The sequence below is a fragment of the Arvicanthis niloticus genome, chromosome 6, assembly GCF_011762505.2.
Source record: "Arvicanthis niloticus isolate mArvNil1 chromosome 6, mArvNil1.pat.X, whole genome shotgun sequence".
NCBI lineage: Eukaryota > Metazoa > Chordata > Mammalia > Rodentia > Muridae > Arvicanthis > Arvicanthis niloticus.
The window spans coordinates 55874563-55895709 of NC_047663.1; the positions used below are offsets into that span (position 1 = coordinate 55874563).

The following is a 21147-nucleotide window of genomic DNA, read 5'->3' on the forward strand; positions in this document are numbered from 1 at the left end:
TGGGAAGGGAAATTCAGGAAGGCAGGGCCAAAGGACCATCTTGAAACCCCAGTGAACTTTATTAGTATTTACAGAGAAGCTTCTAGGAGCTGTTAGAAGGGTCTTTCTCTCTGATAGTATCAATAAGTCTCTGTTTTCCAGTCATGCTAACATGCACGTCAAATCCAGGAACTTTAAGTGGGCCATGCCACACAGCAAGTCCCCAGCTAGCCCATGTTAACCACTAGGGGTAGTACTAGCCCTTTGGGCTTGGCTTCATTTCCAATATGGTAAAGGCAATAGCAGAGTCTCAAAAGATTTTACCGGCACCATGTTACACTCACAGCATGGAAGTCACGTGGTCTGAAGGGGAAGCTTCCACAAAGGCCTGAGAAGCAAAGCCTGCCTGTTCTCCTTTTTCACATCCTCTCCTGCCTAGCTCCAATACCTAATGCCATCTGACAGTGAGGGACACTACAGATGTCAAATTATTTTAGCTTGACATCCCTGCCCACTACAAACAGGACAGAAGCTAGTTATTCTCCTAGCCAGAGGCACTTTCTTTACCTTCTCCCAGGTAATTAAACTTAATTAAATTCCTGGGTACACTATGTCAAGTACAGACACAAACCTCTAAACCTTTAATATTGTACATACAGAGAACATACATACTCAAGTCCACACCCCAATAGAGAAGTCTTGCCCTCAGTCGTGTGGAGTGAACAACGGCATCGTATCTTGTCTGTTTTGCCACAGTGGATATGAACGTAATCCAATGGTAGGGTACTTGCTTCACTTGAGCAAGGCTCTGGCTTCAAGCCCCAGTGCTAGGAAGGGCAGGGATGGGGGTTGGGAAAGAAAGAAGGAAATGGTGGTAGGGATTGGAAGAGGAGGAAAGCATTAGAATGTACTTAGCTGGTGCTAGACCCAAGGCCCCACCTGCAAAGCACTCTCAGCTGTCCTGCCTTGAGGGTCTTGGACAGTTGGGAGGTGATGGATTCTCACCTGCTGTTCCCCATTATAATGAAATGATCAGCTGTAACGACACCCAAGTGGCTCCCCCTTCACAGCCAGGCAGTGGCCATTGTCCTTGGGCTTCTCTCCCTGCACTCCTGATAACCAGTCTTGGATGGTGCACAAGTAAGAATAAAGCCGAAGAAATAGTCTCTTCCTGCTTATGCTGCCTCTGCCTTATGCACTGGCTGCTTATAGCCACAGAGAGGGACTCATTCAGAGGACAGATTCATGAGGCTGTTCATTGTTTATAGCAGAGAACTGTGTAAATTCACCCTGCTCCCCAAATAACCTATTTTAACCATGTGAAGGATAAATTCCTTGTCCTCCTTTTCACTCCCTGCTTCCCTGATAGTTACATTATTTGGGGATGGTTGTTTTATTCTGACTTTTATGTGAATCTATCACTGTCAGCCAATCTTGGCATTAAAGGTATTCGTGCTGAAAGGCATTTTCCCACAGAATCTTTCTTTTCCAAATGTGTCAGAAGGAACAAAGCATCCTACAGTTTATGGAGAATTGTTCTATCTATAAAGCAGTTGTTAAAGTTTCACAAGGCAATATATCTTATCCTCCGTACCGCCTCTGACCCAGTGAGGGCACCAACCAAAGAGGCACCACGGGTTCAGGAGGAGTGTCTCCATAGGAACATCAGCACTACCAGAAGCTCCCACAATCTGGTTTCCCCTCTGGCTCCTGCCCTGTGTGAACAGAGCCTGCAGTGGTTCCTAGAATAAGCATCAGGACTGAACAAATTCAGTGGTGGGAGCCTCGCAAGCACCTACTTGGGCTCTGGCTGCCACATCTTGCTCCAAAATCAACAGAAAGAATCTCACTCAGAGAAACTGCTTTTTGTTGTTGTTGGTTTGTTTGTTTGTTTGTTTGTTTACTTCAGAAGATCCATAGACTACCTTCTTACTATTTTAAAATGCAGGCTTACCCCTGCCCTTCATCACCAACACTCTCCTAAGGTCCACCAACAAGGACCTTGCTGACTTCCTCTAAACTAGCACCTGCATCTTTCTTTCCTTCTCCCTTTGTTATCAGCCCCATATCTGCCCTCCACACACTAAACAGTTATGCTCCCCACCTCCATACTGTTTGCTCAGCCTCATGTTGGATCATTCCTTCTCAGGATGTGGGGGCAGTGGGGAGCAGGGAAGCACATGGATGGTACAGCATCTCCCATTGCTGTGAGTCTGGTTCCCATCCCCTCTCTCGTTTCAGAAGCTTTGCAGTACAAAAGCCAAGGGTTCCTTATCACATAGACAGAAGAGCACATTCTTATTCCATGATGGGCAGGAAAGGATAGTTTATAAGCGAGGTTGTTAGGGTCCCCATGTAGGCACAGGGACATTGAAAGAATAAATAAGACATTCATATCCACAGATCCTCTGCTGCTGTCATTAGCAGGTACTTAAATAGTTAATCTGTGTGCACAAGGTTAAATTATAGACAAAACATACTATCGCCTGAATATAAACTTTAACTCAAATGCTGAACTGAAACCTATATTTCTGCATGTACGCCTCCAGCCCACACCCCCACCTTGCCTCACCTCAGTATGATAACTAGTCCCTTCACTATGCATTACAACATAAACATGACTTACCATAACCTTACCCCGTGTGAACCCTGATCTTCACCACACCTTTGCCTACCCAGGTAAGGGGAACTGTGTCTGTACTGTTAATGTTTCATCTCTTCTAGGACACTCTGGAGATGTGTTCCCGGGAGACGGAGTTCAAGACCATCCTCTTTGCTTTGTGTTACTTTCATGCGGTGGTTGCTGAAAGACGGAAGTTTGGGCCGCAGGGATGGAATCGGTCCTACCCATTTAACACTGGGGACCTCACCATCTCTGTGAATGTACTATACAATTTCCTGGAAGCTAACACAAAGGTAACACAGGGGTATGGCTGCAGGTCATTATAATATGGGCTTCCCATATGCAAGGGTTCTGTGGTGTGAGGAAGGTCTAAGACCCACACAGAGGAGATAAGGAAGTTCCAAGCCAAGGACCAGCCTCAGGCTGAGAAGTTCTACTGTGACATCAGAGCCAGAAAGCAAAGGAATCCAAACTGTCAGCTCCATGACCAGAGACCCATCAGACTGATTATACATGCTGACACCACCACGGGGATTTGTGGATTGACAGGAAGAGACCCCATACTCATCTAATATAAGTTCCCAACCCAACTTGATTAGGCAAAGGAGCAGCGCTTTCGTTGATACACACAGCTCCAACTGTGGATATGGTTCTGCCACAGGTGGAGAAAAGGCCAAATTCATACTGTAGCCAGCCTCCTCTTTATCAGACCCATTTCAGAGAAACTTCTACTAAAGGACTGCTTGTACCATCAAGGCTCTTCTTTTCTGAAGCATCAGCAAGGGCACCACAGCGTCAGATGCCATGAGAAGTCCTGCCAATAGCTCTGAGTCTAAGAGAGCCCAGCCCCATAGCTTCACCCCCTTTGTTGGTCGGCTTGTCTCAAATGGCTTCCCTCCCTAACTCTTAAGCCCAGCAATCGTCTATCCTGTACTTTATTTACTCTGAACTTTCAGAGGGGACAACTGAGCCTGTTATTAATGGCAAAAAATTTAAAAGGGGTCATGGTCCTCACATCCTCCAATGAACATTCATTGCTTATGTGAAGGGCTTTCCGGAAAGCCTGATACAACCCATACATGCTTAATACTGCCAAGTTCTGGGGACACAACATTTAATGGGGAATCACTTTTAATCTCAAGAAGCATCCAGCACCAAAGCCTGTGGGAAAATCATTCTTTCTTGCTCTCTCACCTCTGATTTAGGTACCTTATGATGACTTACGTTACCTGTTTGGTGAGATCATGTATGGTGGCCATATCACAGATGACTGGGACAGGAGACTCTGCAGAACCTATTTAGAGGAATTTATTAGGCCAGAAATGCTAGAAGGAGAGCTGTCCCTGGCCCCAGGGTTCCCACTCCCAGGCAACATGGACTACAGTGGCTATCATCAGGTAAGGCACTGCTGTGTTTGCAGCAATATGACAGTCATGGAGACACATAGAATTCCTCCTGTCTGGCCTGCATAGCTAAGCATGCACATGCTCACTCTGGGAGCCAGGGAAAGATGCCCCAGGAGCTAAGTCTGAGTATATTTCAACCCCATTCTCTGCCCCAAGATTTCTTTGCTTAACCCAAGAGGCTCAGGATTTCCAGCCTCAAATTAAAGATGAAATTGAGCTTGGAGATCTTTGTGACCTTGGTGCTTGATTCCATAGTTCGACTTATCAGTCTTCACCACAAATAACATCTGGGGCAGTTATCTACTTGTTTTTATTCAAGATGTTGACAAAGATAATATTAATGGGGGAAATTTTCAGGTAAGAATTTGGAGACCGCTACATAAACTTTACCATTATCTTCATTGAAAGTAATCTTGTAGCCAGCTCACTCCCTGCTCCTGTCTCCTATTGACAGCTATGGACAGAGGCATGTATACCTACATAAAAGAAAGTCATTCTCTTAACTAGCATGTCTGTTTTTCATGTGCTATTTGCAGTTATTTTTAAAGCATCCAGTCCTCTTTTTAACCTGCCATGGAAATCTACTGAGAGACTTTTGTTTGTGGGGGAGGAAAAAAGATTTTTAGATTTTTAAGGGTTCGTGAACGAACTAAAACTTAGCAACATTTATAGCAAATTTAAGAGAAAAGCGTTGTCATAGAAACTTAAGCTTTTAATTTGTAAAATTTAAAAATCATAATCATAGAAGTCATTTGATCCAGAAGAGCCATACCTGTGAGAAGAAATTCAAAATGAGGAGACTCTTACAAAAAAAAAAAAAAAAAAAAAAAATGAGCAAGTTGTAACACCTTGAGAGGCTTTGCCCAGGGTCGTAGTACATGAGCATCCCCTGGTGTCTGCAGATGTCTGTGGACAACCAACCTGCCAGAGCAGCATCTTTGAGGATGCTTAGGTCTCGAGTCCCACAGTTATAGGACTTATATGTTTCCAAAGGGCTGAGGTGGAAGCCCTTCCTAGTACTTCCTTAAAGTCTGCCAGATCAGAGATGGTTCTAGGGCACCTGACAAGGATCCAGAAATGGGCTGGAGGAAATGCAAAGCTAAAAGCACAGATTGAAAAAAAAAAATGAGCAGTATTTAAACTAGTTGCTAACAACACCAAGAAATCTCGACAGCCCCTTCAGGAGCTTAACTAGGAAGATAGCTTTTGGGGGCTATAAAATGAACCATGAAGGGGTATGAAAAACAATCAGTGAAGAAAGTGGCCTTCACAAGCTGGTTAAGACTCTTAGGCCAACTAATTGTGACTACCAGAATTAACTAGATGCATTTAGGCAGCACTGTGTTTTAAAATGCGGTTTCAACTTCAATTCCTTTCTTTTTTTTCTTTTTTTCTTTTTTTCTTTTTTTTTTTCCTTCTGGAGTGTAAGCCCTTCAGGTTACAAACTGGCTGCTTCCTCCATCCTAACTTTACCCTCGTTTTGTATGGGAGTTGTGGGGCACTGGTTCCTTGTGAGAAGAGGATGGTGCTGAGTGGAATCCATGCCTGGTGTGTGAAGTAGGCAGCGATCCACCACCAGGACAGTGGTGCTGTGTCCCACAGAAGACCTTGCATAGGATGAGAGACACATTGGTTCCTTTTTGACCAATCTTGCCTTTGGTTTCAGTATATAGATGCTGAGCTGCCCCCTGAGTCCCCCTACCTATATGGCCTCCACCCAAACGCTGAGATTGGCTTCCTGACGCAGACATCAGAAAAGCTCTTCCGAACTGTGCTGGAGATACAGCCTAGGGACAGCCAGGCTGGAGATGGAGCTGGCATTACAAGGGAAGAAAAGGTGAGTATGGCTTGGACTAGCTCAGGGAACCCAAGGCTTGCAAGTAGATACCTTTCTGCTAATAACAGCAGTAGTGGTAGCGTGACTAACATACACACAAACCAGCTTACATGCTCCCCTGCCCCAACAACCCCTCCCTACCTACTTCAGCCTATCCCTGACCTTCTGATTAAATCAGAGGAAATCCTTGCCATTGGGACTGGCAGATGGTTTTGCCAGTCCAAAACCAAATTTTATTTTATTTTATTTTATTTTATTTTATTTTTTTTTTTTTTTTGCTGAAATGAGGGAAGGTCAGGGTTCAGCAGGAAGGGCTTGGAAGCTTTGATAGCAACTTCCAGATGCTTTGGCAAAGTAAATAATGGCACCGTAGAGTTGACTGCAAAACCCCTCTCCACTCAGCTGCTAGCCAGACCCCATCTGGAAAGCCACACCTTGCTCATGTGAATGACCTCCAGCCCAGCTATCAGTGGATACAAAGTGCTTCAAGCACAAGGCCGAGAAATTGCATGAAGCTGGGGAGAAATTACAGAGTAGAGAGCAAAATACAGTGAGGTTTGGATGTGAGGATAACCAAAGGTTGGAGGGGGCCTATGATTTATGGGAAATAGAGGTCAGAAGATTGGGCCACCTGAGTGAAACTTCTACATTTTTTTCAAGACCAGTGGATTCTACTTAGAAGAGATGTGTGTCCATCCACCAACCCACATTCACCCCAAAGCACTGTGAAGTCTTTCTAACGCAGTGGTTCTCACCCTTCCTAATACCCTTTAACATAGTTCGTCATGCTGTGGTGACCCCCCCCCCCATATATTTCCTTGCTACTTTATAACTGTAATCTTGCTACTGATATGGATAATAGTGTGAATTACCTGATAGCAGGTATCTGACATTCGACACCTGTGGGGGTCGCAACCCACAGGTTGAGAACCGCTGCCCTAACAGCAGTCCCCATGGCGGTCATAAGAAAACATAAGGAAACTGCTTTGGAAGGTTAGGGTAGAAGAGCTGGGTACTTACCAAACATTTATGCTGTAGGAACTGATTCTGAGCAAACTGACTGGCACTGAGGTTAGGGTGGGAAAACTAGAGTTCTGTTAAAAGTTGGGAATGATATCCTTTAGACAGAAGTTCTAAAGGTTCACTGTGCCTAACAATGAGCTATAAGGTTTAAAAGTATAATTCTGAGGGACATGAGTACATCTCAGTGGTACAGCACCTACTTGGAATATACAAGTCTCAGTCTTCAGAACCAGGAAAAAAGGAAAGGTGATTCTGAGTCTCCGATCTGAGGTAATTGGCTATGGTCACATCTCTGTGACCAGAATACCCAATAGAAACAACTTAGGAGAAGCTTGTTTTGACTTATGGTTTCAAGGGGATAGTGCAAAATAGCTCCATCCATGGAGGGCAGAGCGTGAGGTAGATGTGTTCTTCGCAGAGGAATGAACCAGGAAGCAGAGAGTGCATGGCCTGAAGCAAGGGTGAATAGAATAGACTCCAGTGACCTTCTGCCCGCTAAACCCTACCTACCTCCCAAATGAACCTGTGTGAGACATTTCAGATTCAAATAACATGAAGTACACCCAGCAGTTGGTACACTGATGATCTTGATGTAAATGAGCATACTAAGTGTCCTTTTCCACCATTCCGTGTATAAGACAAAATCAGAGGCTAAGGGGAAGCAATGAAGCCACCCACAAAGAAAAATTCCCCTGTTTCTGACAATAGCCAGGACTGTGTAAATAATGGACGAGAGCCTTCAAGCAAGGTCCAGCTCCTGTTATGCATAGCACACATGCAGATTATCAGGTACATGTCCCATCATGCCTTGCCCCACTACTCAACCATGGAATTGTTTTGCACATGGTTCCTGTGTTTTTATAGCTCTGCAGGTCAGGAGGCAGAGAGTCAAAGCCAGAGCTTACCTTTTCATCCACACTCTTGAAACCCTGAACCAAGTCACTGGCACATGCTGCCTCCATGGGTGGAAGCTGAGGTTAGCTTGGCTAGCTGCTATGAGCCTGGAAGAGAGAGAGAGAGTGACAAGGGTTAAGGAGGCTGGGGAGGAGACAACTAGTATCCACCATACTCTAACCCAAGTGGGTTTCTTTGAAGATACTGTGGGCTTACTGGACAACCTGACCAAGAACTGCTGCTTGGTCTCCAATGACTATTTTGGGCAGACAGATCTGCTAATAGCCAGGAGGACAGCATCCTGTACATCCACTGCTCAAAGTACCATAACAGAACATGAAAACCTGGCTAACTTAAAACAACAGAAAGTCAAATCCTCATGTATTAAAACCTAGATGCCCAATTAAAGTGATGGTGGGTGTGGCTGTTTCCTAAGGCTTTTCCTCCTTGCTTGCAGTGACCATCTGCTCAGCTCTGTCTTCATATTGCTGTCTTTTTTACATGTCCACAAACCTCCTCCTACTCACTAATAAGACTGGATTAGGGCCTACCCTGATAGTTCCCTTTTCATACACTCTCCTCTCTAAAGGTCTATGTCCAGAACCAGTCATATTCTGGGACACTGAGGATTGGGTTTAAACATCTGAATCTGGAGGGAACTCTGATCAGCCAGAGTGCTGGTCTCCTCCAGTAATGCCCTGAGATGCAAGTCTTCCTTCTTTCTGTGGTGACAAAGCAGGATTTCTTAGCACTGACAAACCAGCAAGCCATCTGGAAAAAAGTAGACCAGCTTCCATTCCCTGGCTCTTTTGGTAAAAAAATATAGCTTAAATTTCTCAAGTATTTCAATGTAAAACAGGAAAACTGTAAATGCATTGAAAGACCACTTGCATGGATGTCTTATGGTTGTACAAAGAAGGTACTTCTCAGCTCTTTAGAAACCTCAAAATCTAAGAACACAAAGATTAATAATTTTGATGGATAATTTTTAAGGGGTAAAGAGATGGCTTAGAAGTTAAGAGTAGTGCTTGTTGCTTGGGTTCTGGTCCCAGCACCCACATTAGGCAGCTTACGACTACCTGTACTTCTAGCCTCAGGGGATCAAAGATAAACATGCAATAAGAAAAGTGACACTATCTCAATGACTTCTAAGGGAAGCAAAATGTCATTTTCCACAATGCTAAGGGTTTTCAAATGTGATGGTCCACAGTTGTGAGACCTAAAATGAAAGGCCTGGTCATCTCTGTTGGTAAAGGTTGAATTGATGGAATGATTTGTCAGTAGCTGCCAAAGTTCAAAATGTTCATGTTTTCCATTCATGATTCTATTTCTTAGAAATCGCCCAGCGAAAGCATCCAAAGTACACAGACTTTATGGTGTATTTACATTTATTTATTGCAGAATTTTTATGGTGTAGAAATGATGAACAGAACAATTACCAATAAGACAATAAATTAGGTACATCAAAAGAGCGAAATAATACACATTTTAAATGAAGAGAGCAATTCTGTATGCAGCATCAGAGGACTTTTCTCCACATTTATAGGGAAGCCAGTCACAATGGCACATACCTTTAATCCCAGTGCTGTGGAGGCAGAGGCAGGCAGATCTCTCAGTAAGTTCAAAGCCAACCTAGTATACATAGCAAGTTCCAGGCCAGCCAGTGTACAAAGTGGGACCCTCTCTCAATAAGTAAATCAATAGTCAAAGAAGTATGGGGAAAGGCCTGTAGATCAGTGGTGGAGTACTGAATTCAATCCCCATTACTGAGGAGAAGAAAAGATTATAAGATGTGTGTGTGTGTGTGTGTGTGTGTGTGTGTGTGTGTGTGTGTGTGTGTGTGTTGTATATGTGTATATCTAGACAGAGGGAGAGAAACTGATATAGGCATGGTGGTGTTTGAATGGGTGATAAATGTATAAATAATTCTTAAGTGAATGTGGCTGGCTGATGACTAAGAAGAAAAACTGGTTTGTACATTGAAGAAAATATGCAAACATTGACAGCTTTACAGTATTCTCTCTCTTATGGGAAGAAAGGATTCTAGAAGGCTTTTTTCCCTGATATTTACTTTTTCAAAATGAAGGAAAAGCAGAGGTGTTGCTTAGGGAAATGAAATTGACCTCATCCTTGGGAAGGCATCCCTTCTCTCCGAAGGACTCCTGGGGATTCCTGAGCAAAGAAGAGTCCTCCTCTGACTCTGTTCAGCTTCTCCCCACCCACAGCTCCTTCCCAGGCCTCCACACCCGCATGACTTGACAAGAGACAGGAGAGAACTCAGTGTACCCATCCTTGTGTATTTTGGAGCAATGCCTCTAGACCATCTCTTCGTCTCATTGTGAGTCACAGCCAAATGGCCATTCACTGATACAGGACTGTTTTCTTCAATTCCACTCCAGAGACAAAAATATAATATAAATTTAGCCATTTGTCTTCGGCTCTGGCAGCAGCTTTCAGGTACCATTAAAATTCCATTCTACTTTTTTGCTATGATAGCAACCAGAGACCCATTTGGTGTGGGATGATGGGCTCTCTTTTTTTTCCCTACCATTAGCTCTTTTTCTGGGGAATGGATTGTGTGTTTGCAATTCAAGGCAAGGTGAATATTAATCTTCCTTTACATTAATATAGTCCTTTAAAGCTCTCAGATGCCACAACATCCATTGGCTCCTTTGATTTGATCTTCAAGTCAACCCCCTAAAGTTGGGGGAGGGGAGCCAACCAAGAAAGACTCTAGTGGATATGTTTACAGATGAAAACCTGAGGCCTAACTGGCTTGCTTGTGTCCCATGAGAACTGGGTTAACTCAGTCAGGGCTCCTTGGTTGTAAGCAACAGATACCAATCTAGCTAAACTAAGCAAAAACCTATGTCAAATGAACCAATCAAAGAAATGACAACAACCAGTGGCTCCAGGGTCTCATTGTGGAAGAAGCCTTCAGGATCTCTCCTTTCTCCTACTGGCTCCTTGGATCCCAGGTTTTAAACTTTCATGCTCCTGAAAATATAATCTGATCCTTACTTGAGTAAGAAGAAGCTCGCCCAAGTGACTCTCCAGAAAGGTGGGGAAGACATTTTCCAAAGAAGAAAGAAGTCAGCTCTTGGAGGAAGGGATGGAGATGTCAAAGTTAACAAAGGCCAGATAGGCACAGGCCTCTGGAGCTCAGCTCTTACAACTTGGAAAGGCTGGCACATGCTCACGTGCTCACACCTTCCCGCTCCCTCCACTCTGCTCTGCTGGCCATAGGGCCATGATGTGTGCACAGCTTCATTTGTCTTTCTCTGCTAATGAACCTCCCAGACTTACTCATTTCCTCCAAAACAGCAGGCTCAGCCTCCAAGCGCTTGCCCCCAAATAACCCACCATCTTTGTACCTCAGTTTCAATTTTCCAGGGTTATTCTAGCTCTTCGGGCCTAATTAGCTGATAGTTTGTAAGAGAAAAGGAATTGTGGGAAGAAGATGTTTAAGTGATAGATGACCATGCCACTTTCAGAATTCACAAATAGAAAACCACAGTAACACTGCATAGACATACAGAACAGAGGGAAGTAAAGGGAATCCCCCAGTATCCATGCTCCTCCCTATAGATGCCAAAGTCCCAAATGCCTTATGTCAATGGCTTAGTATCTGCATGTAAGCTATGCATATCCTCTGGTATACCTTATACAGTGCTGGGCCTTATGCATGTTAGGCAAGTGCTTTAGTAAGGTATAGTCCATTCCATTCCATATCTCTTATATCACCCCTATATAAGGTATAATGTCTAAAGTCGTACAAATAGTTATACTGTGTTGTTTAAGGAATAATGACAAGGTATGTTTGGATTCTGATCTATGGTTGGCTGGATCTGAGGATGTTAGGACCACCGACTTGGAGGGCTGACAATGTGTACTTGTGTACTTCAGCCCCCACATGGCCCACAAGGGGCATCTTAGGCCAAAGATCCACTTTAGTTCCTATAGCTAATCGGGTCAGCCTGTGAGTTTTTCAACATCAGTTCTTCGAATTCTTTTTTGGCTGGTCACACAGGTCACAGGGGATCGGCCAGCCTCTGGGGAGAAGTGTCCTGAGGTCATTCCTCAATCCTGACTTAGCTGACCCAAGCAAGCAAACCACTGTGTGATAAGAGGAAGGACAGTAGGTAGTAGATGACCATCATCTAGTGTCTATTATAGGAGGATGGAATCTCTTGATTTAAAAAAAAGTATTACATTAATTCTTTGAGATTTTTATACAATGTATTTTGATCGTATTTAACCCCCCCACAACTCCCCTAAACTCCATCTAAATTTGGAACCCCACCTCCATATACCCTCAGCCTCATGGTTTTTGTTGTTTTTGTCATAGTTGTCTTTTAATAATCACCTTATATCAGTCTGGGAGGGAACTGGCTTCATCATTTGCAGGTCTTTTGCAAGCAACCACAGCTGCTATTAATTTAAAAAACACAACAGTCCTGCCATGTCCTGACACTGTTCTGCTTCAGTCCTCAGCAACTTCCAGCTATTACAATCTTTACCCCATTTTCTGCCATGCTCCTGATCCCTGCAGATACAGATGCACTGTGTGTGACTAAGCTTACCACAGTCACTTTAACTAGTCTACATTACCCCTCATCCACTGCACAAAACAACATCTCTGAGGAGGTTGAAGAGTTGTGTTCATCTGTGGGCAGAGAGACATGAATTTAGAAGGTAGTTTGATACTACAGCAATTTAAATTAATTAATAAAAGTAGGGACCAGATTTACAATACCAGGCAGGTATTTCCATGGAGTCCCTTCTTAACTCTATATTTTATTCCATGGAACAGGTCAAAGCCTTTCTAGAAGAAATACTGGATCGGGTGACAGATGAATTTAACATCCCAGAGCTAATGGCTAAGGTGGAGGAACGCACCCCCTACATTGTAGTTGCCCTCCAGGAGTGTGAACGCATGAACATCCTTACCAGAGAAATCCAGCGCTCGCTAAGAGAGCTGCACCTTGGCTTACAGGTAAGAGAGTCATTGCCAGAGGACATGGCTGGACCCTACAGGAACAGAGTGACAGATAACAAAGGTCCAGGGTTGTCACGGCCCAAGCTGCCCCATGCTTGGGGGCCAGAAATGTTGAGAACTGCTCTACCCCACATTTGGGGTCCAAAATGTCTCAGACCGCTCTGTCAGTGTTGGACCCACACTGCCAAAAGCCTTGGGGGCTAAATTGTTAGAGCCTGCATTGCCCCAAGCTGCTCCAGTCTGTGGTCGGGGTTCAGCAAGAGAGAGAATGAGGACGGACTTGAAGAATGGAGACCAGACAGAGTGTGATTCAGTCCCGTTTATTCTTCAGTCTCTCTTCTTCTCTCCAAGTCCCTAGTCTTGAGTTCCTAGTCCCTAGTTCCTAGTCCCTAGTGCCTCCAAGTTCCAAGTTACTTCTTCCAAGTGCTAAGTGCCTAATGTCTAATTCCAAGTTCTTCCTCCAAGTGCCAAGTGCCTAATATCTACTCCAAGTTGTACTCAACTCGTCTGCCTCCCTCCTTTTATATGTCTCACTTCTAAGCCACGCCTTTAAGTCACGCCTTTAAGTCATGCCCTTAGGCCTTGTCTCTAAATCTGATCTCTAAGTCACACCCTTAAGCCTCAGCTCTAAATCACACCCCTTTAAGTCTCACACCCAAGGAAAGTCCTGGGTATCTAAAGCAAGGTGTTTATCAGAGTGTGCTCAGCTGTTGTAGGCTATTGTAATCAAGTCTCTTGTCAGGGTATATGGCTCAAGATGGCTGCAAGGATGATAGCCGCCTTCTGTTGGCTCCCCACACAGGGTAATGAAGGGCAACTGCTCCAAAACCACCCAAATGCCTGAAAGGTGTCACTCCACAGAAGCCAGACTGGGGATGCAGACATCTGAAAGAATGAGCATAGTATTGAGTCCCTGCTCAATGGAGTCTTCGCTGTCCGTGGATAGATAATGACTTGCATGTGTCTACACTGACATCTTTAGTAAAAGAGTTATACTCTCTGGCTGAAGAGGCAGCTCAGTGGTAGAGCTCGGCCAGCATGCACAAGGCCCTGGGTTTGATCCCCAGTATCTCAGAAGTATGTGTGCCTAGAAACCAGAAACTTTTTGTAGCTTGCATTGAAAGCTCAGTCAGGGACCCAACATCCAGGTCTGGAGTCTGTTGGTGCTGCCATGTCTATGTTTTGGAGTTATACAATAATGGCCGTGTGTGTGTGTGTGTGTGTGTGTGTGTGTGTGTGTGTGTGTATGTATATGTATATGTGTGTAAACAAACTACCAAGCAGTATCTAGGGTTGCTCGATTTGTTTCTTTTAATCTCCATCTCCACACACACACAATATGGGCAGGGGAAAATAATATAGAAGACGAGATGGGAAAGCCTGGGCTGTTGAGGACAGGGAGCATTTGATGCCTTCCAAATTCCATGCCAGCATATAATCAGATAAATGGCGAAATTCCACAGCAGTCTCAAATGTAAAGCAGCCCCTTGCCTATCGTATTTTGTATCTCTATTCCTGGGTAAGCAGGTATACAGTAGCAATTATCTTAAGTGAGTTTGCTGCCGTCACAGCCTTTTGAAGCCATGCAATTTGGCACAGGCTATTTACCCATTTGACTTCCAATTTGTTCACTCATTTTTCTTCTAAGAACCTTCACTGTGCCTCTGTGTAGTCAATCATGAAGAATGCCTGGGCAGAGATTGGGAAGCAGTGTGGAGTTTCTCTCCCTTCAGTCTAGCTCCCACAATGTTGATTGATGGGCTCTGTGGGTCCAGATCTCAGCACTCTGTGGGGAAAGATACAAAGATGCTGATGTGGAGCCTTCCCTGCAGGTCAGCCTGATAGAAGGTTCATAAGCAAAAGCTAGAGGAGGAAGCAGAAAAAGGCCTATGAGATAGGAGAAGGCACAGAGAGGCCTTTGAGGACAGGTGAATAGGTAGACTTAAGGACAAAAAAAGAGGGCTGCTAGAGACCAGAACAGAGGACCAGAGAGCCTGTTCTAAAAGTCCGCCTGCTGTGGCAGAAGCAAACATTTCACCCAGACAAGCAACAGCATATGGTAAACTTCTAGAATGTGCTAGAATACCCGCCTGGTAGTGATGAGCCTGTATGACATGGAGGGTATTGTCCAATCAGAATCCTCTTGGGAAACAGTTTCATGAGGATGATCCCCAGAGTGGCCTGGTCATCAGACACATATAACACATTCTCTCATCTCCATCTGTATCACCAGTCTGGTTGTCCTCCCTGATGACTTCAGGGTGGAGCCTTGTAAAGAGCACCAGATGACCCTGGGGGATGAATGCAGTTTCCATGGAGAAGAAAAGGCAGAGGATGCCCTCCATGGCAAAAGGAGGTAGAGGTCAGAGGAGGGGAAGCATTTAGGCTTAGAGAAGAGAGGAGCAGCAGAGGAAGGAAACCCCAGGAGGAGAGCTGCAACGGGAGGGTCTCCCAGCAGGGTGTACACCAGGACCTGATAGATGGACCAGTGGGGAACTCTGCTTCCAAGCTAATCAGGGGCTTAGGTGACCTGACAGAGACCTAGCAGAGACAGGAAGAGTTAATACTGCTGACCTTTCCCCCTTTGTCCTTCACCCCTCCTCCATAGTCACTTCACAACTTGAGGCTGCTGTTGGCTCAGTGTAGGAAAAAGTGGACATCTCTAATCTCCCAGCACATAAGACAAGCCAACTGCCATCCCAAACTAGGCAGCACAGTCTCAAAACGCCCGACCCTTAGAGTTAATCACCAAACACGATCAGCCTTACCACAAAAACATTTCTGTTCACAGTAAATCAGAACTGACTGGCTGTAAGACCACATGTACCCAGAAAGTCCTAGCTGAGTTATGGAATACAGCCCTGCAGACCTGTAGCAGCTCAAAGCACACAGACGGTGGGGGGGTGGGGGAAGAAATCTGGGGAAAGCCAGCTGGCCACAGACATGTCCCACAGAGAGAATTTCTTTTGGGAATTCACTAATGTCAGACATCTGGCTCTCAGTCTTCCTAGGTGTTCTGATTCCCATTAGCCAGATGCACAAAATCCTGATCTACAAAATTCCTAAATGCTGATTCTTTTTGGTTTTGGGTTTTTTTTTTTTTTTTTTTTTTTTTTTTTTTTGCCATTATAACTAGTTGTAATTTTCAAAGGAGCATATATTGATAGAAAGAAGAAAATTCTCTTCCTACAGAGGTACACATGAGAATCCAAGTTTTTAGACTTGTCCAATACATAGATACTAATGTAAATGACACATCAGATTTCAAAGATAAAAGACCAAAAATTGTAAAATGTGTCATTAATAATGTGATTGCATATCCAAATATTTGATATTTTAGGTATAATGCATTAAAAGAAAAATTAGGAAAATTAGAATCACCCTTTTCACGTTTTGAAACACAGCTGCCAGAAAATCTTGGAATCTCCACAGGTCTCATTCCCCTTGGCTGGCCCAGTATCAGGACATGCCTGGAACTCATTGATCAAATAATTGATAACCTTAATTTTTTTCTCCCTGTGCTTTAGTTTGTCTAAGTCTGTGCACTTGTTCAAATGCAAAGGCTGGCTGGCTAATATTGGGTGTTAAACCCTGAACACTGTTGACTTCAGCTCAAGTTGGGAGGAGCATCTTGCTCTGACCCTTTCATCATTATCCCTGGACACTTGCCTAGGCTTGATACTTTTGGCTATCTCATCCTCTACCAGAGATTCAGATGAGCAGGCCACTGCCCACCTCTGTCTGGAAGCCACAGTGGAAGATGTGGGACCCTGATCATTCTATTTCCTTCCCATCTCCTGCTTCCTGGTGATGTGTGTAAATGAAAGTCAGGAAGGATGATGCGTATACACATCTACAATCCCAACACCCTAGAGGCAAGATTACAAATTCAAGGCCAGTTTGAGCTATGGAGTGAAACTCTATTTCTAAACACTAAGGGTAGGAGAGGTAGTGACGCAGTGCTTCCCTAGAATTCATGGAAGCACCAGGCTCAAGCCCCAGGATGGAGTAGGGGTGGGGTGACGTAACGCTAGTTACAAAGCCCATCTTCCTGAGAAGAATGGATAGGGAGCTATGAGCCTTCAGACAGAGTAGGGCATGAAGCCCTGAAGGGGATTGTCATCTCCAGCCTGTACTCTTTAGACTGAATGCTTCTGCTGCCTCATGAACACAGCCTGCCTACTGATGACCTTCCAAATGGAAGTTTCTGGGCTCACCTACCTCCTCCCTTAGCTTTGGTTTGACTTCAGCCTATGAATCTAGAGCTTCTAACACACTCTGACTCAAAGGAACGGGAGCCTATAGGAAAAAATAAGGTTTTCGCTCTATTATATCAAAGAAGGATTATGAAAGCATTTATTTATAGGGATGAATAAAATAGATAAGGTCACAGACACGCTGCCTTCATCATACCTGGAAGGGGCCACATGGACTGCAGTGTTCTCTCAGTTTCCCATCAGTGTGGAAACTGAGTAAGTGTGTCACAGACCTGGGAGTAGATAGAAAAGCCAGATTTTTAAGTTTTCTCTTTGCTGACCCCCATGTGAGCAGGTGGGTTTAGATAGTAATCCCTGCTGCTCAGACCCAGGCTGGGGAAGGTTAGGAAACCATTTTCTTTACTGTATCACAGTTTTTAAGAAGAGCCCTTAGTAGGGGCTGCTGACGGCCCAGCCATTAAGAGAGCATGTTGTTCTTGTAGAGGACCCAAGTTTGGTTCTCAATACCTATGGTGGGTAGCTCACAATTGCCTATAACTTCAGCTCCAGGGAGCTAATACCCCCTTTTGACCTCTGCAGAGACTGCATGCAGACGTGCAAACCTACATATAGACACATTTGCGCGAGTGCACACACACACACACACACACACACACACACACACACACACACACACACAAATTTAAAAAATGAAAATGGGCCCTGGTGCCCAGAGTTTGGCCATAGACTCTTCCTATCTACCTATGACAGCCTCTGCCAGTCAGGCAACATCTTTGGAAAATGTCCTTTTGTTCATTCTGAACACCTTTCATGACTCCCCTGGGCCTAAGAAGACAACACAGGTACACTTGAATAGGGGAGGACATTGTTGCCTCCCAGTCCCCTAAAGATTGATCCTTTCTACTTCTGCTCAAAGTAATCAAAATACCTGGGTTCAGAAACCACACTATGAGGTGGCTCTGATTCAGCAATAGTTCCTGCTTCTGTGGGAATGTGGGGAAGCCTCGGAGGCAAGACATTCTTTCAGTTTCTCTTGCTTGGCATTCAAGTTAGTCAGTGCAAATCACTGTCAGAATACATTATAATATGATAAGAAGATGTGAGAAAATGTTAAGGAATTAAGTTACATATTGTGTGTACATTTGCTGTCAAAAGGAGGTTAGATTTCTGAAGGGTGTTAAGTATTAAGTGTTGCATTTTTTTTTTTAAAAAAATTAGACCTTATTTTTCTAGCATAGTTTTTAAGTTCATAGCAATTAGAGATTCACATCAGGTCCTTGTCCCACCATGCAAAATACTCCTAGCATCCCCAAAGTCGGTATTTATTACAACTGACTGAGTCCATGTATGACTTGGGGATCTCTTGTAGTGTTGCCCTTCCTATGGGTTCCATATAGCCTGGCTTCACTGCTGGTCACATTTGTGTGGCAGGGAAGTCTGTTTGTGTACATGCATGTATATATGTCTGGGGAAAGTAAACACACACACACAAACACACACACACACACACACACACACACACACACACACACACACACACACGGAAACCAGAGCTCTGTCAACCTTGAATGATGTTGTTCCTCAGGAGCCAGCAATGCTGTTAGGGACTCTCATTGACCTAGAACTCAACAATTAGACAAAGTGAGATGGCCAGTGAGTCCCAGGCACCTGTGACTATCTCTCCAGCACTGGAACTAAAAAGCACAAATCTCATGCCTGGTTTTTTGTTTGTTTGGTTGGTTGTTTTGTTTTTTAAGATGGAATCTGGGGACTATACCTCAAGTCCTCATGCTTGCCTGGCAAACATTTACCAACTAAACCTTGTCCCTAGCCCACTGCACTTATTTTAATAGTAAATATATAATTTTTTTCTTAAAACAAAACTCAAAGACTTTGTTCCAGACTTCACAGGCTCCTGGTAACAGAGTGTTCATTGACTTGGGCCAGAGGAGATAACCAGAAACAAAGGACTTCTCTGTACAAGCAAAGGGCAGCAGTAGGTACTGTCTGGAGTTCAGAATGACTTATAGATTTGACTCACTCTGACACAGTCCTCTAAGTAGGCCACTTGAGGACCAGGAGGGCATTTTCATCACACTTCAGTGACACCAATAGTCTGTGCCCTAATGAGTTCTTATGAATCTTGTTGGGTTACACTATGGGACAAATCCAAGATGGATTTTTCCATCAGCTCACATGACAGACAACTTCCCCATGTACAGTAAGTAATTCCCATTGATAAACCCAAAGTTGATAAAGCCCAAACCAGTTTTATGGGGAAGCAAACTTAATTGCATCATTTCCCAGGCAGGCATGGTGATGCACACCTGCAAACTCAGCATTTGGGAAGCTGAGACAGAAGGAATGTGAGTTGAAGACTAGCCTTGATTATTAAATCAATCTCTCTCCTTCTCTCTCTCTCTCTCTCTCTCTCTCTCTCTCTCTCTCTCTCTCTCTCTCTCTCTCCCTCTCTCCCTCCCTCCCTCTCTCTCTCTCTCTTTCTCTCTCTGTCTCTCTCTCTCCTGTCACGCATGCACACGTACACACACATTCATGTTGGCTCTGTGGTACTTTTTTTGTAATAACCCATTACTTTTGTATATATCCTCTTAACCAGATTGGCAAGCAAATGATGACATTATAGTCACATTATACTGTTTTTCTTGAGTTGTAACATGTAAGATTTTGAACATTCCCTGGCAAAAGTACATTCTACAGTCTCCATCAATGGGAAATGTAGCCTTTCCATTCAGAGTAGGAACACTCTGAGAACCCAACTTAATACCCAGGCTTATTATCCTGTACATCTCTGCTGTGCACAACAGACCAGGACATTGGCTCTGTCCCATTCGCCTACCTTTTCTCAGCCCCTTTATGCATAAATGCTCGTGGTATCCAAGAGAGCCAGCTTAAATTTTACTCCTTGCCTCACAAATGAGAAGACCAGCATCTTTTTCTGCTCTGTTATGCCATCTGACTTCCTTACTCTCACTGGGACTAGGATGTAAATGACCAAGCAAAAGAACTAAGCATGTTGAAGCTTCTACGATGCTCAGGACATCCATGCCTGCCAGGCCACATATGACTACTGGGTACCAGTGGGACTTAGTGTTAGCCCATGAAAAGGATGCTGACTTTGCCAGAACTACCATGGGAGCCTTCAGTACGTAAGCCTGGTAACTGCACTAGGAATTCAGCTCACATCTGTGCTGCTGCTGCCTCGTGGAGCCTCATGGAGCAGCAATGCATAGCAACAGCAGCAGCAGCAGCTTTCTCTTTATTACTGTCATTGTGAAGTGGTAGCTATGGGTACTAGGCATGTTCTAAAGCATTAGCCTTGATAAGACAAAATTCTGCAAAGCAAATACAAGACAGAATCACACTAGCAGCCCATACCACTAGAGTTAGCTTCCATCTATGAGTCAAAGGACATGAAGACTAGTGCTTCCCGAGACTTCTGCCTCCTTAACTCTGCTTCCTATTGGTCTTTAGGGGGAGCTGACCATGACCAGCGAGATGGAAAACTTACAGAACGCCCTATACCTAGATGTGGTCCCCGAGTCCTGGGCCAGGCGAGCCTACCCTTCCACAGCAGGCCTGGCAGCCTGGTTTCTGGACCTGCTTAACAGAATCAAAGAGCTGGAGGCCTGGACAGGCGACTTCTTGATGCCCTCAACTGTTTGGCTGACGGGCTTCTTCAATCCCCAGTCCTTCCTGACCGCCATCATGCAGTCCATGGCCCGCAAGAATGAATGGCCACTAGACCAGATGGCCCTGCAATGTGATGTGACAAAGAAGAACAGAGAGGAGTTCCGGAGCCCTCCTCGGGAAGGGGCCTACATCTATGGGCTCTTCATGGAAGGTGCCTGCTGGGACACACAGGTATAGTCTGGAGACAAGACAAATGTCACCTTGGGGTGGGCTTGATGACATGCACATTGACTGCACAGGGCAGTGCTCTGAAATCTTTTTACCTAGGTGCCCTTTCTCTCCTTGAGACTTTTTTTTTAACCCATCCGAGAGCAAAGGTTTTCTAAAGAGAGAGAAGAGTATGCCTAAGATGAGGCCAGTGCAACCACACTAGCTGGATCTGACCTCAGCACCACCATTTACTAACCATATGGCTGGTCTAGTGTTTCCTCTCAAGAGCTCCATTGACCTAGCTATAA

The 21147-nt window shown here is 44.5% G+C and overlaps 1 protein-coding gene across 1 annotated transcript in view; it reads left to right on the forward strand.

Annotated features, from left to right (window-relative positions):
* The window catches only part of Dnah9 (dynein axonemal heavy chain 9), a 315133-nt gene that overhangs the window by 291378 nt on the left and 2608 nt on the right, over positions 1 to 21147 (forward strand). The window contains exons 61-65 of the mRNA XM_076935264.1: positions 2704 to 2895; positions 3808 to 3999; positions 5675 to 5845; positions 12576 to 12758; positions 20471 to 20860. Coding sequence (XP_076791379.1) covers positions 2704 to 2895; positions 3808 to 3999; positions 5675 to 5845; positions 12576 to 12758; positions 20471 to 20860 — 1128 coding nt within the window. The remainder of the gene's footprint in view (positions 1 to 2703; positions 2896 to 3807; positions 4000 to 5674; positions 5846 to 12575; positions 12759 to 20470; positions 20861 to 21147) is intronic.